Source organism: Vigna unguiculata, chromosome 3 (genome assembly GCF_037176805.1).
Source record: "Vigna unguiculata cultivar grain cowpea cultivar isolate G323 ecotype 2 chromosome 3, ASM3717680v1, whole genome shotgun sequence".
In the NCBI taxonomy this organism is placed as follows: Eukaryota; Viridiplantae; Streptophyta; class Magnoliopsida; order Fabales; family Fabaceae; genus Vigna; species Vigna unguiculata.
Window position 1 is genome coordinate 19,627,139 of NC_140794.1, and position 14,069 is coordinate 19,641,207.

Here is a 14,069-nt window from a genome sequence, read left to right on the forward strand (position 1 = left end):
TATTATTGGTGTAAAAACCACGATAAGCTTGAGTCACAAATTTCTCATATGGTTGTTGAAGGTTAACATTCTGAAAATTAGGGGTGGGCATGGATTGGATTTTTAATGATCCAATCCACATCTATTCTATATCTAAATAATTGGATTAGATTTTTTATCCAAATCCGTTTCTTTAGCAAAAGTAGTTTGGATTTTTTTAAAATCCAGATCCAAATATTTGAATCAAGATTTAAATCCAATCCAAATATATAGATTAAGTTTAAAATCCAGAATCCATTTTTTATAAAAGAAATTTAAATTGAATTTTTTAAAACTTGTGTCATTAAGGCCCGGATGACCCGGATGACCCGGATGAGATCGACGACCCGGACGGGCTCGACGACTCGGACGGGCCGGACAACCCGGACGGGCCCAACAACACGAACAAGCTCGACGACGTGAACGGGCCAGACGACTCGAATGGGCCCGACAACACGGACGGGCCAGACGACCCGGACGGACCCGTCCAAATAGCCGGGCCCAATCGGGTAGTCAGACACGTTCGAGTCGTGGGGCTCGTCTAGGTTGTCGGGTACGTCAACGTCGTCAAGCCCGTCCAAGTTGTCGGGCCCATCCAGGTCATCAATCATGTTCGGGTCGTCAAGCCCGTTTGGGTCGTCAGGCTCGTCCGAGTCGTAGGCCCCGTCCAGGATGTCAAGCCCGTCTGGGTCGTAGGGCCCATCCGGGTCAATGCGCCCGTTCGTGTCGTCGTGTCATCTGGGTCGTAAGGCCTGTGTAGGTCATCAGGCTCGTCCGGGTCATCGGCCCATTTGGGTCGTCTGAGTCGTCAGGTCCGTCCGGATCTCCTGGATCGTTCGGCCCATCCGGGTCGTCCGGCCCGTTCGTGTCGTTGTGCCCATCCGGGTCGTAAGGCCCATGTAGGTCGTTAGACCTGTCTGAGTCGTCGGGCCCATCCAGGTCGCTGGGCCCGTCCAGGTCGTCCGTCCCATCTGGGTCTTCGGGCCCGTCCGGGTCATCGGGCTCATCCGGGTCTTTGGCCCTTCCTGACCCGTTCGGGTCTTTGGGCCTTCCTGACCCGTTCGGGTCTTTGGGCAGCCTAACCTATTTTCGTCATTGGTCTTACCTGGTCCGTTCGGGTCTTCGGGTCCGCGTGACCCGTTCGGGTCTTCGGGTCCGCGTGACCCTTTCAGGTCTTCGGGCCCGCCTTACCCGTTCGATTCTTCGAGCCCGCCTGACTCGTTCGGGTCATCGGGCCCGCCTGACCCGTTTGGGTCTTCGGGCCTGCCTGACCCGTTCGGTTCTTCGAGCTCGCTTGAGCCATTCGGGTCATCGGGCCCGCTTGGCCCGTTCAGGTCTTCCAGCCCGCTTGGCCTGTTCGGATTTTCAGGCCTACCTGCCTTGTTCGGTTCATCGGGCTCACTCGAATTTTCCGGATCGTTGGGCCCAATCGACTCGTTCGATTTGTCGGGCCCACCTAGCCCGTTCATATCTTTAGGCCCGCCCAACCTCTTATGGTCGTCGGGCCTGCCCGATCCGTATAGGTCGTCGAGCAAGGCTCGTCCTTGTCTGAATTTAGAATAGTCCATCTCAACCTTTAGTCTAACCCAACTAAAAATTTAAATTGAAAATTTGGATTAGATTTTTTGGATTATCCATATTTAAAAATCTTGATTTTTAAAATGGATATCCAATCCATAAAATATATAAAATGTAGATTAGATTGAAATCCAGATCCATTAAATGGATTTTAAATGGATTAGATTTTTAATAAAATGGATTATAAATGGATTGGATTGGAGCAAAAGTAGTTTGAATCAAGAAAATTAGATTTTTTGCCCACCCCTACTGAAAATGGTGATCACATGGAAGAATTTAATCCTTACGACCAAATGGTCGTGAATCATGTTGGACCTTTAGCTGGTCATCACACATAACGTGAGTCACTAGGCATAAATCCTATTTTTTAAAACATATAATTAAAATTAAAATATGGAATGAAAAATACTTTGTTATTAAATATTTAACTCAAGTTTTTAAAAAAATATATTATAATAAAAATAAATATTAATGTCATTTTTCCATTTTTATTGTTTTTTTTCGTAAAATATAAGTTAAATATTTGATAACAATATATATATATATATATATATATATATATATATATATATATATATATATCCACATATTTTATATTATATGCAATTTTATAAAAAAAAAACAATTAATTATAAAATAAGCTTTTGTTCAAAAATATCATATCAATGTGTGGATTAAATTAGATGTATATGTTAGCACTCCAATCTTTGCTTATTTTTTTCTTCTTAAAAGTTTTGTTTTAGTTTAAATAAATAATGGTTTATCTTGAATTAACTAGTTTTTGTTGGTAGCTTAGAAAAATTTAGTTTCCATAAAAAATTGGTAAAATAGATTGCTTTCATTTATTGCCATTAGTTGTGCTCCTTTAGAAGTTTCTTTTTTTAATAATTCTACGTTGTTAGAACACCCTTTATTTTAGCTGAATTACTTGTGTGCCCTTAACCCCAATTTTCTCTTTTTATATAATAGTCTTCAGTGAGTCAACTGAAGTTTTGACCAAATCTTTCTCTTGAAATGCGCGTTTCAATAAAGAATGTTGATCTCACCTTGCTGCTAAAAAAAGATGCACGAAAGAACTCCATCGAGAACCAGAATCTGATGTGCACGAGATTTAATGAGAGCAAGGTTGATGTGTGCTATTTGTGATGGATGGAGACAATTTGAGGATCAAATTGGAGCACAAGCATGGCAGATTCATGATGAACGAACAAAGAAAAAATCAAGCTGATCAAAGGCATCAAAAAGGGGGTTCAAAATTTGGCGATTCTGGATTTGGGGCAAGAGGAATCGAGTTAGGTTTGATTTTCACAGTTTTTTAGTTTTGCTTTTAGGGCTTTTTAAGGGAAAAAATAGGTTATTGGGAGGGAGAGCCCTAGATTATGCGAGAATGGAGAAATGTATTGAGAGGCTAGGTTTCATGTTGTAGTGTGCGAGAGTGAGGTAGAGTGCATTGTAAAGGAGTTCTCTCTTCTTTGATGAGCACAAAACGACTTTCCAGATTGGGCTTTCTCCTTACCATGTGGGTAGCTCGACTTGGTCTTTCAAAAGCACAAAATGGTCAGGAATTGTGCCAAGTGAGCCTCATTTACCAATTGGATTTTAGAACTCTTCTTTTTCTTGTTTAAATATGCTCATTTTGCAATGAAATATATTGATTATGTTTCTATTCCAATTTCTAGTTCTGAGTTTTAGTTCTGAATTTGCTTGTTTATGTGTTGTTTGCAGTTTTATATTTCTACTGTCTTTAAATTCAATCCTTTAAATTTCCCTTTATTGCTTTCCAAGTTTCAATTCAGTTCTTGTTTCTGAGTCAGTGGTTTGAGCTTGGGTAAAATTTGCACACATCAATGTTACTTTTTCGGGACTACATGACCCCAAAGTAGACACACATTATCAAGATGTCTTCTTGAGTGTGGATAAACCCTTGTTCATTCACTGCAATGGATTTCAATTTTATGTTTAATCTACATTGTTTCAGTAACATTCTCTAATTACCCTTTTGCCTCATTAATTTAGGTTTTTGTACATATTTACTTTCCTTGCCTTAGCTTCTTTTCTACAATCATTGGTTCTTGAGTCATGCATTATGTTAGTGGTTTGGTTGAATTTTTTATTTCCATGCGTTTGAAATAACTCAATAATGTTAGTTTCCTTGTTCATAGTAGAAGTGCATAGTACACTAGTCATTTTTAGAATATAGACCTGACTTAACTCATGCATAGCATTCATGACTTTAGTTTAGCATTCTAAACTCATTAGAGTCATTCGTTATCATTCTATAGTGATTTTTCATAATCATTTGACATTTGCATTGCGCTTGCATAGAAACCTAAAGGAACCTATTTGATTGAGTTGTTGTTTTGCTAGTTTAATGATGCTAATGAGTTCACACATTTGTGGCCTAATTCAATAGTATTTACGTTTCAATGCATAGTCATTCTGCAACTACATTGCCTGAAACACTTAAAACCATGTTGCATGTTAAACCTGTTCCGAATTGCATTTTGTAGACCCATTGGTGGATCTGAATGAGTATTTATGTTGCATACCAAAATCATGTTGGTCTAAAAATCTACATCAGTCATTCATAAAAACGTACTATGTCTTAAGAACTCTGTATAGAAATTTAATATCGATTCAACGATTAATGAAGCAGGAATAAATTACCAAGGCAACTCAAAATTGGACAACATGTGGAGACTTAACTTTTACACTAAAAGTGCGAGAATTACTGCTCCTTCCATCCACCTCCAATTCAAATCCCACATGTCACAGTGAAAAACTATGTTTTAAGAATGCTCTACAAAATTTTTAGCCTAATCCAACGGTTAATGAAGCCTTAATCACAATTTTTCTTAGGCAACTCGAAAATAGGAAGTAGTTGGCACAAAAAAATCATCATTTACTTTGTACAAATTCCTCATAATTTATCAATTTACTTATGAAATAATAAAATTACTTCATACTACATAATTAAACAAGAAAGTTAAATATAATTAACATAAAATAGAGGGTTTTATAATTATTATTATTATTATTTATATGATAGTATATTGATGGGTCTTTTAAGGGAGAATGTTCATTAGGGAGATACACAACATATAAGACCTAAGTTCAACTCAAATAAGGGATTGACACCACTTCTAACCCAAAACCATAAAATAATAGGTTTAAGAGTCTTCATCCTTATATGGTGTTCAACTTTTTCATCTCTGCCCATTGTGTACTTAGAACAAGGGTGACCTCCTTCCACACTAGTACATTACCCCTCAAGAAGAAGTATTCCCAACTATGAGTATCCCTTTTTCATATTGTCTTTTATCTTAATGAGACATGCTTACTTGAACCCTTTGTTAGTAAGACTTCAATACAAAGACCATACTATACTCATGTGAGTCAGTTACAAAGACTAAACATCAACTTTGATACTATTGATGGGTCTTTCGATGGAGGAGGTTCAATGAGCAGATGCATAACATATACAAGACTTAAGTCCAACCCACATAAGGGAATGACACCACTTCCAACCTAAAATCTTAAGACAATAAATTTATAAATTTTCATCATTATACAATATTCAACTTTCTCATCTCTATTCAATGTGGAATTTAGACTCACATTTGAATTTTTGATAAATATGTATATTTAATAAAGGAGTAGGTACAACATGGATGCAAATTTATTATATAAAAGAAATAGAACATAAATAACTTTGCAAAGCTTTTTCTTCAACAATAAAATGTTTGGGAATTGGTTGTTGCATTGTTAAAAATAACATGACTTTTAACTTGAAAATATTATTAGTGAGGAAAATACATTTCAAATTTGTGACTAGTCAGATACGTCGACAAAGAGTTAAACCGTCTCCGATGGAAACAATAGTTGATTCTATGCGACAATCATTTGCTATGTAGCTGTTGAATTCGAGAGTAGGCTTCCTATTTTTCCAGAACTTATCTTCCATTTTCTCATCCTCAGACATAGCCATTGTACCAAGCCATAAGGTGTTATCGTATGCAATTGTTCCACCCTTCTTCACCAATTTTAACAACACCTCATGATACTCTATCATAGTTTCCTTGTCAGCATCCACAAATACGAAGTCAAAGGACTCCCCATGGTTTCCCTGCATTTATTGCATTATCATTTTCCTTCCAGTCTTCAAATATAAATTCAAAGACAAGGTATAGAAGGATATCAATTGAATATAATACAACAATGACTTTAAGAACTATAATTAATATCAAGAAAATCTTGAATTGTCACATAAAAGGTTCAATTCTAATTGTTGTCAATATAAAACTTTTCATGTATCATCACACAATCATATACTATCTCCACATTAAGTTGAATTCACAAGAGATTCACATTCATTTTTGTATATAATCATGTTTCTCAAATATATACCATTGTGTTCTACTTCCACATAGACCCCTTAAATCCTAAAGAATGGGTTTGTTTGTTTATATTTTAAAAAATGTCATTATAAAATAGCACACCAGTAAAAGCAACATTATGACACCCAAACAACATGGCACTTAAGTAATCTGTGGTTGCACGACAGAGATACAGGCTTGCTTAAAATACTAAGGCATATGTATATATAATGCGGTACATTGTTGACATGTGACCCTTTATGGGATGGTTAATTGTGGGTGTGTAATATGTTAGGATTATCACATAGATTTATGATATATGGTGATTTTTATAGGTTAATGTTGTGTGTGACATACCCAAGATTACACCTTGCCATATATAACAGTATGAAATATATTAGCTCGTTAGGTAAAAAAGATATTATAATATGATTATGTAGATTAAGACAGGTATTGATAGGACTTTTGTGACACTTGCAGTGTTCACTTGAAATGTGACTATGTATTTTGGCATCTTATCAAAATGCTTCAATTGAAAATGCTCATAATGTGACAATGTATCTAGTTGTGTGTTTGTAGTTGTAATATCAATCATAATTTTTACAAAAATAATAATGCAAATAATATTGATAAATCTTAATGGGATTAGTTGAGAGAAGTGGTCCTCTCAACTTGATTTATCATACACTGAATTTTTTTCTTATTTGGATAGCCTACTCTAGGTCCCTAGTTCTGAGTGGAAGTACTTCTTTAGTTGAGAGTTTTAGCTATGAAGAAAAACTATTTTAAGGTAATGTAATCTTGTGATATTTTTATATATGTTCATTTTTTTATTGGATAAACTAATTTGTAGAGTAGTGGTGTGTTGTTATGACTGATTGATTCTAAGTTTGGTTGAAATAACCTAAAATTGTGAGATGTATGCTAAATTTTGTGTGATTGGATGTGATTGAAATGGTGGTGTGATTGTATTTTGGGATAAATAATCTGGTATGTAATAGATTGATGAATTCATATCGAGATTGATTTGTGTTATTGAATGAAGTAGTGAAATCATGGGGGTGCCTATGGTTTGTGATTGATGAATTGTCTAAGATGCATCATTTGGTCAATTTGGTCCATATAATGTATTTTAAACTCGTATGTAGGCTTTTTGAGAACTAAGAAATGTGTAAGAATGGTTCGATGGAACAAATTGATGATATGATACATCTATCTAGGTTTTGATTTTATGTAGACTCGTTGGACAAGTCAAACCACCGTTGAGTAAGAGTAAAAAAATGTGATTCTAAAGAGCTCTAGACGTTCCACTTGTTGGGAGAGACATAGCTTGTTGGGAGAACTTGATAAAACAAGCTTCCAAGTGTTTGCTCATAGGCGTTGGGTGAGTTTATTTTTGTGAAATCTAAATAGCTTAGGGCGGTTAGGGTCATTGGGCATGGGTTGAGTTTGTTGGTTGAATATATGGGATTTTAGCTCTAGTGTTAGAGTCGTTGGGCGAGACACCTTTTTGCTTCACTAGTTTACCTTTAAGGGTTATTTTTGATTAAATGTTATTATGTTGTATATTGAATGTGTCTTAATGAATGTTATTTCTGAATGTTATTTGTAATTGAATGTTATTGTGTTATATATTGGATGGTTGAATTAGTGTGTTGATTGAGCTATAGTTGTTCAAATTTCACTAGTTTATCCTTTTGTTTATGTTGTGTTGTGATTTTATTCTTCTTGTGATGATAGTATATTATACATTAGTAGAGGATGATGCAAGTGGAAGAGATGCGCAATAATGAAACAATTTAGGGTTGAATAATAGTAGTTGTAGCTTAGGTATATAAATTATGTATTTATAAATTTTCTAATTTATGAATTATATATATATATATATATATATATATAAGTTTTAAATTATGATTTATTATGTAGTGTAGGACAGTAAATACATACTTGTATGTCTAATTATGTTTAATACTTAATTTATAATAGTTTTAGTGATCTTAATTTAATTGGGATGGATGTTAAAGAAAGGATGTATTCTAATACTTTTAATATTATTATAACACATTTAAGAGAAATTAAAACTCTTGGAAACACTAAATACAACCTCAATTAAATTCGATTTTTACTGTAGTGAATAATATTCATCATAATAAATTTTATTATCATATCATATATCATATATTTGTCATGATAATATCTTATTATCATACCTTTTTGTTTATAATTTTTTCACTAAAAAGAAAATTAAGCCATGTTACCTATTATAAATTTCAGTTTTCAATTAATATTTATATGTCAATGTATTGTTAAATTTTCTATCGTAATTATTTTGTTTCTTTCTCCATATTAGGTTAATTAAGTCTATAGTTAAAAAATAATAATATTGTATTAATAGTGATATTACCCCATAATATCAAATCACAAACCGCTGTCAATAATAAAGTTATTAAATTTTATGATCACTATATTAAAATTCATATTAATAGTGATTTATTGTTGAATGGTTAAATTTTGAGAATTAATTGTAATATTTGTATTACAATTGTTTAATTTTAATTTTTAAAATTTCAATTTGTTCAATAGACTCTTCTTAATGTTACAAATGTGTGACTTCAGAATTTAGTGTGCTGATTTGGTCCTAAAACACGAAACAAACGATTTTAATCTTTTTGTCAAGTGAAACATGGTAAAATAAAATATACTTTGGTGTAATTAAAGAATAGTATGGCTGTGCTATTTCAAAACTCAATGAAAAAACTTAAAACATCAAAAACTGAAATCTCAGATTTATGATATTCAGAGAATTTAATTAACATGATTAAAGTTTGCGAAACTGAAATTATATAATATTTGAAAATTTAAACACTTTTAATAATTAAAAAGTTTAAAGGCTAAAATAAATGTCCAAAATAAAAGAGGCTAAATTAGACATAAGTCAAAATATTATGAGGCCAAAACAATACTTACTTCAACAAGATCACGTAGGGCCGATAATGCATCTGCTTGGATAAAGTCAATTTTGTCCTCCACTCCTGCCTTCTGGATGAAGGGTAATCCAGTCTCGTATGCTTCTCTATCCACATCAATTGCTATTATCTGCAACATTCATATTATTTCTTCACAATTTATTCCTTATTTTATATTCCATATATTCATGAAAAAAAAAAAATCCCTGCACATGTCTCTTGATAAAATAATACAATTTTTGTAGATGACCATAAATAGTAAATATGAACATGTTGATTATTCACTTAGTAATAGCGGAAAATATACATTTTATAATATTTTGTAAGTAGTTTTCATTTATTATTAATAATTTTTATTTAGATAGATTTTTAAAATCAAATCACAGAAATAAAGTTGTCAAAAATATTAATATTTAAAGAATTATTTAAAATTATGTTTTACAGAGTTATACTTCTTATTTAGAGTATTATTTTTTATAATTTTTAATATATAATTTATTTTTCAAAAAAAAAAACTAGATTTAGTTATACTAATATTATTTTAAGAAAATTCATTTAATTGTATCTTAAAATTTATTTTTTACTTAAATTTATAATTTAAAACATTTGACTTGAGTTTTTTAAGAGGAAAAAAAATCCACAAATATCATAATACACGGAGGTATAAAAGTACTTATAAATATTACTTATGGAGATGGCTGAGTAATGGAGCGAGAACAACGGCAAAATTACTTTTTAATAAAAAGGGTAAAAAATATGTAGGTATTTAGTCTCTCTATTAACATAAATAACTCGATATGATTACTTTCTTATGGTATATTAATATATATATTAATGTCAATTTTTACTGTAGTAAATACATATAATAATTACTAAAGATAATATATATATATATATATATATATATATATTAAAATATCTTAATTATTATTAATGATATTCAAACAAATTAAAGTAACAAAATTAATATTTTTATATTAAAAATTTTGTCATTTGATTTTATGGTCAATGAAATTAAGTGACCATTATTTTCATCTTTTCATTTTTAATTTGTTGATCAACTTGTGTCTTTTTTTTTCAACTTTCACTTAACTTGTGCTTAAAAGAACAAGAAGTGAGTTGACCAAAGAATTGAAGAAGACAAAGAGAGAAAGAACAAGTTGATTCATGAATTAAAGACAAATAACAAAGCTAACGATGATATGATCCCATTAAAAAAAAACAAGATACTTAATAAAAATAAAATAAAAATATTTTAATCACTGAATGAAACAAATTATTATAATAAAAACTCATTTAAAAATATCAAAATTTATGAACTACTTAAAACTTAATTAAATTATATATATAATGAGATGTAAATTATTTTAAAACAATGTAGTATTTCTAGGAATATTAACTCAATTTCCAGTGACATTACAAAAAAATTTAAATCTAAATAAAAAAAAAATAGTATATTATACCTTTGCATGAGGAGGAAGAGCTAGAGCCGTAGAAAGGAGCGAGTAACCCGTGAAAACTCCAATTTCTAGTGTTTTCTGAGCCTTCATGATTTTTAGAAGAACAGATAGGAATTGCGCTTCATCCACAGCCACACTCATCAAACTCTTGAAACCATATTTCTGCACTGTTGTCTCTCGGAGTTGCTTCAACTGCTCATGCTCTTTGGGATATGCACTCGTCTCAAGGATATACTGTTTATAAAACAATTTCAAGTTAATTAATTGATTTCGTGAATAACGATAATAATTTGAAGCATGAAAATGGGTAAATTTAATTACCTGTGCAAGTGCTGGACTTTTCAGGATCTTGCTCTTGGGTGCTGATAAGTCATCCATGGACAGGCTCTAGGTGATGAATCATGAACTTCTCAACAAAACATCTTTTTGAGCGTATTTTATTAATAAAAATAGATATCAATTAAATATTGTTTTGTTCATCCATCAAATCAAACCTATTAATCATTTAAGAAGTGAGAAAAAAATAATTTATCAACCTCTTTAATTAACCAATACTCTTTTTTAAGAGAAAGTCAACGGAATCATCAAATTTATATATGTATAACTCTATTAATAATATTAAACCTACCTACGTGGGGAATAAAATAGTTGTATTATAAATGTGTCTATAATTGTTTTCTATAATTTCTTGTGACTTCTTCTTTATTATAAGGAAAGAAATTAGCTGTATCGAGGAATTCAACTGTGTAATGGGGCATCGGATAAGAATAGCACGAAATGTATATGTATGCTAAAATAATGTTTTCTTCTTCCTTTTATCTTAAGTTAGTCGTAGGCTTATGTGGACAAGATTCTTTCTACACACAATTTTTTTAAATCAAAATTAATTTATGTATTAATTATTTAATACATTTTTTTTATAATTTCTAATGTTTACATTTAATTTTTTACAATTTAATTTTAACAAAAAAAAAACTTATTTATTTATGTTACTCAGAAAGTGAATAAAATGAATTGTTCAAAATGTCAACTCATATTAATGCACCATAATTGTACATGAATAATTTTTTTAATAGAAATTGTATTTTTCTCTCTCTTGTGTATCTCATAAGTAATATAATTCTATTATAAAATTTATGAATATACATTGAGTTGTTATTGAGTTGTTAGTAGTTATCTAGTTAGTAGTTATCTGGTTAGTTGTTATTTATGATTGATTGCTATTGATTGTTATTAATATTATCATTAGTATTGTAATCATTGAATTGTATTCTTTGGTTGATTTTTATATTTATAAATAGGGACTTCTCCTAATAATAATGACACACATAAAATCAGTCTTTACTATCTATTTTCTTTCTCTTCTTTATTTTTTAACAAATTCTCTTTTATCTTTCTTAATTTATATAATGTTTTGAAGACTTTTCTCCCTCTCTATTAATATACTAGTGCAAACACTTCCACACCTATGTTTATGTAATTTTAAATATTTTGTTATTGTAATTTTTTAAATTCAGTTAATTTAATTTATAAATAATAAATTAGATGCTAAAAAATGTTTAAAAATAATGAATAATTAATGAAATTATTAGGAAAAAGATCTAAATTTTGGAGTTACAAAGTTATGAGTACATAAAATAAAGAAAGTAGGTTAATATTTTTAAATAAAGAATTCTCTATTAAATGTAGGCTAATAGGTAACAAAATTATAAGGGTGAAAAAATGTGAGTTATGGAAATATTATAAAAAAAAAATATAAATAATTTTGAGTGAAATTTTTAATCTAAATTTGAAAGCACAACAAATAACAAATAACAAAGTATTATCAAATATAATATAAATAATTTTTAGTAAAAAATTTAATCCAAATTTGAAAGTACAACAAACTCTTCAAAATATTATCAAATAAAATACAAATCATTTTTAGTAAAATTTTTAATCCAAATTAAAAAAAAAAATCAACGGAATAAATGGACAAAATCAGAGTAAAATTGGAACATGTGACAATTGACCTTGACAAATAAGTTAATAATTATATTATTAGATAAAATAGGAAAAGTGAAAATGTGTATCAAAGAGGTGTATCCTCTTTACATATAAATATAGATAATAATTATTAAAATAATAATAAAAATATAATATTGATAATAATGAAAATTATTTTAATTAATGCATACACTTTTTTCTTTTAAAAATTATCCATCGTAATTTTTTATATAAAAAATTATTATTTACATAACTACATACACTATCATCGTCTATTTGTTTGAATCTTTATGAAAAAATTATGTTTTTATTATATTTTTTTGCAAAAGACAAATATGGTCTAGTTATAATAAGATAAATATTTTCCAATCAATCTTCTATACCTTTCTAGTTTAGATCAGTCCACTAATTTACAATTAACCATACTCTTTAAGGTTGTTAAGAGCATATTTTCTTTGAGAGATTGTGTCTTCTTCCTTTTATTGGGCTAATCTTATGTCATACAAATATTTTAGATTTTTAAGATCCTTAGTCTAAAAATGATGGCATAAATGTTCCTTTAACTAACATTTCAAAATGTTGGTGAGGTTTTCTGACTCCATTATGGTCATACTTTTTGTTGCCAAGTCCTGTTCAAGGATTTCAAAATTTTTATATTTAACTCATCATATCAAAGTTTTACCTAGACTCACAAGATGATTGATGATTTGAGTGTATTGTTCTTGCACATCATAGATATTTTCTCCTTGAAGCATCCAAAAAATCTAATATTCTTGAATTAGAGTATTTTCCCTATCTCTTTTTACATCGCATGTGCCTTCATGAGTAACTTCAAGTACATCCCACATTTCTTTGGCACTTCTACAAACAAATATCCTTTAAAACTCGTCAAGGGTTAAGGCAGAGGAAATAATATTTCTAGCTCTTACATAATATTGAGCCTTTCTATTTTCTTCAGTTGTCCACTATGAAAAAGGTTTAGGTTCTTTTACATTGTTAGCATTTATCATAGGAATATATGGACCACTAACAACAACATTCCAAACACCTCTACCTATAAACTCAAGAAATATTTGCATTCTTACTTTCCAAAAAGGATAATTTTCACCAACAAACAAAGGTGGTCTATTGATAGAAGCATTATCAACTAAGGTTTGATTTTGTCCAACCATTATTAGATCTAGTTTTGAAAAACTATCAAAATCTAGTTATGATGACAATTGTTAGAATAAAATAGGAAGTTGGATAAAACCAAGAGGAGGTGAATTGGTTTGAAGTTAAAGTTTCAACTTTTAAAACTTTTAAGCTATTCAAAACTCTCTTTTAATAAATCTTAAGTTTAAAACAATTTGTAATAATAAATATCAAAGTAATAATCTTTTGGAAAGTTTGTAAAAATTATTCTTTCTCAAAAGTAGCGGAAGAAAGATAATAAGGAATAGAGAAAGTCACACTCGGAAATTTTATACTGGTTCAAATCAAAATACATTCTACATACAATTGCAATCACTTCAAACAAAATAACTACTAATTATTATCTTGAATTTGATATTACAACCACTAATCACAAGTGAAACATGAAAAATCATACTCAAGATAAAAACACACCTTCTCTGCAAAAAAACTCACAAAGAATGATAAACCACCTACTCTTGAAACCACAACATATGATCACAAGGGATTAA

The 14,069-nt window shown here is 30.4% G+C and overlaps 1 protein-coding gene across 1 annotated transcript; it reads right to left on the minus strand.

The window, feature by feature from the left end:
* Window positions 1–5,221: 5,221 nt before the first annotated feature.
* On the minus strand, window positions 5,222–10,871 carry LOC114176655 (flavonoid 3',5'-methyltransferase-like). Its single transcript, XM_028061764.2, has 4 exons — window positions 10,720–10,871; window positions 10,402–10,632; window positions 8,940–9,068; window positions 5,222–5,722 (listed from the first exon to the last, which is right to left on the minus strand). Exons 1-4 carry the CDS (start codon window positions 10,774–10,776, stop codon window positions 5,432–5,434), a joined length of 708 nt encoding a protein of 235 aa, XP_027917565.2. The 5' UTR covers window positions 10,777–10,871; the 3' UTR covers window positions 5,222–5,431.
* Window positions 10,872–14,069: the final 3,198 nt, after the last annotated feature.

Excerpts from the sequence above, each read along its gene's own strand:
- LOC114176655 (XM_028061764.2), bottom strand. The coding sequence starts at position 10,776 with ATGGATGACTTATCAGCACCCAAGAGCAAGATCCTGAAAAGTCCAGCA. Across the intron at positions 9,069-10,401 it reads CTCTTCCTCCTCATGCAAAG|ATAATAGCAATTGATGTGGA; the intron begins GTATAATATACT and ends TGAATGTTGCAG. Across the intron at positions 5,723-8,939 it reads CCCTACGTGATCTTGTTGAA|GGAAACCATGGGGAGTCCTT; the intron begins GTAAGTATTGTT and ends CAATAAATGCAG.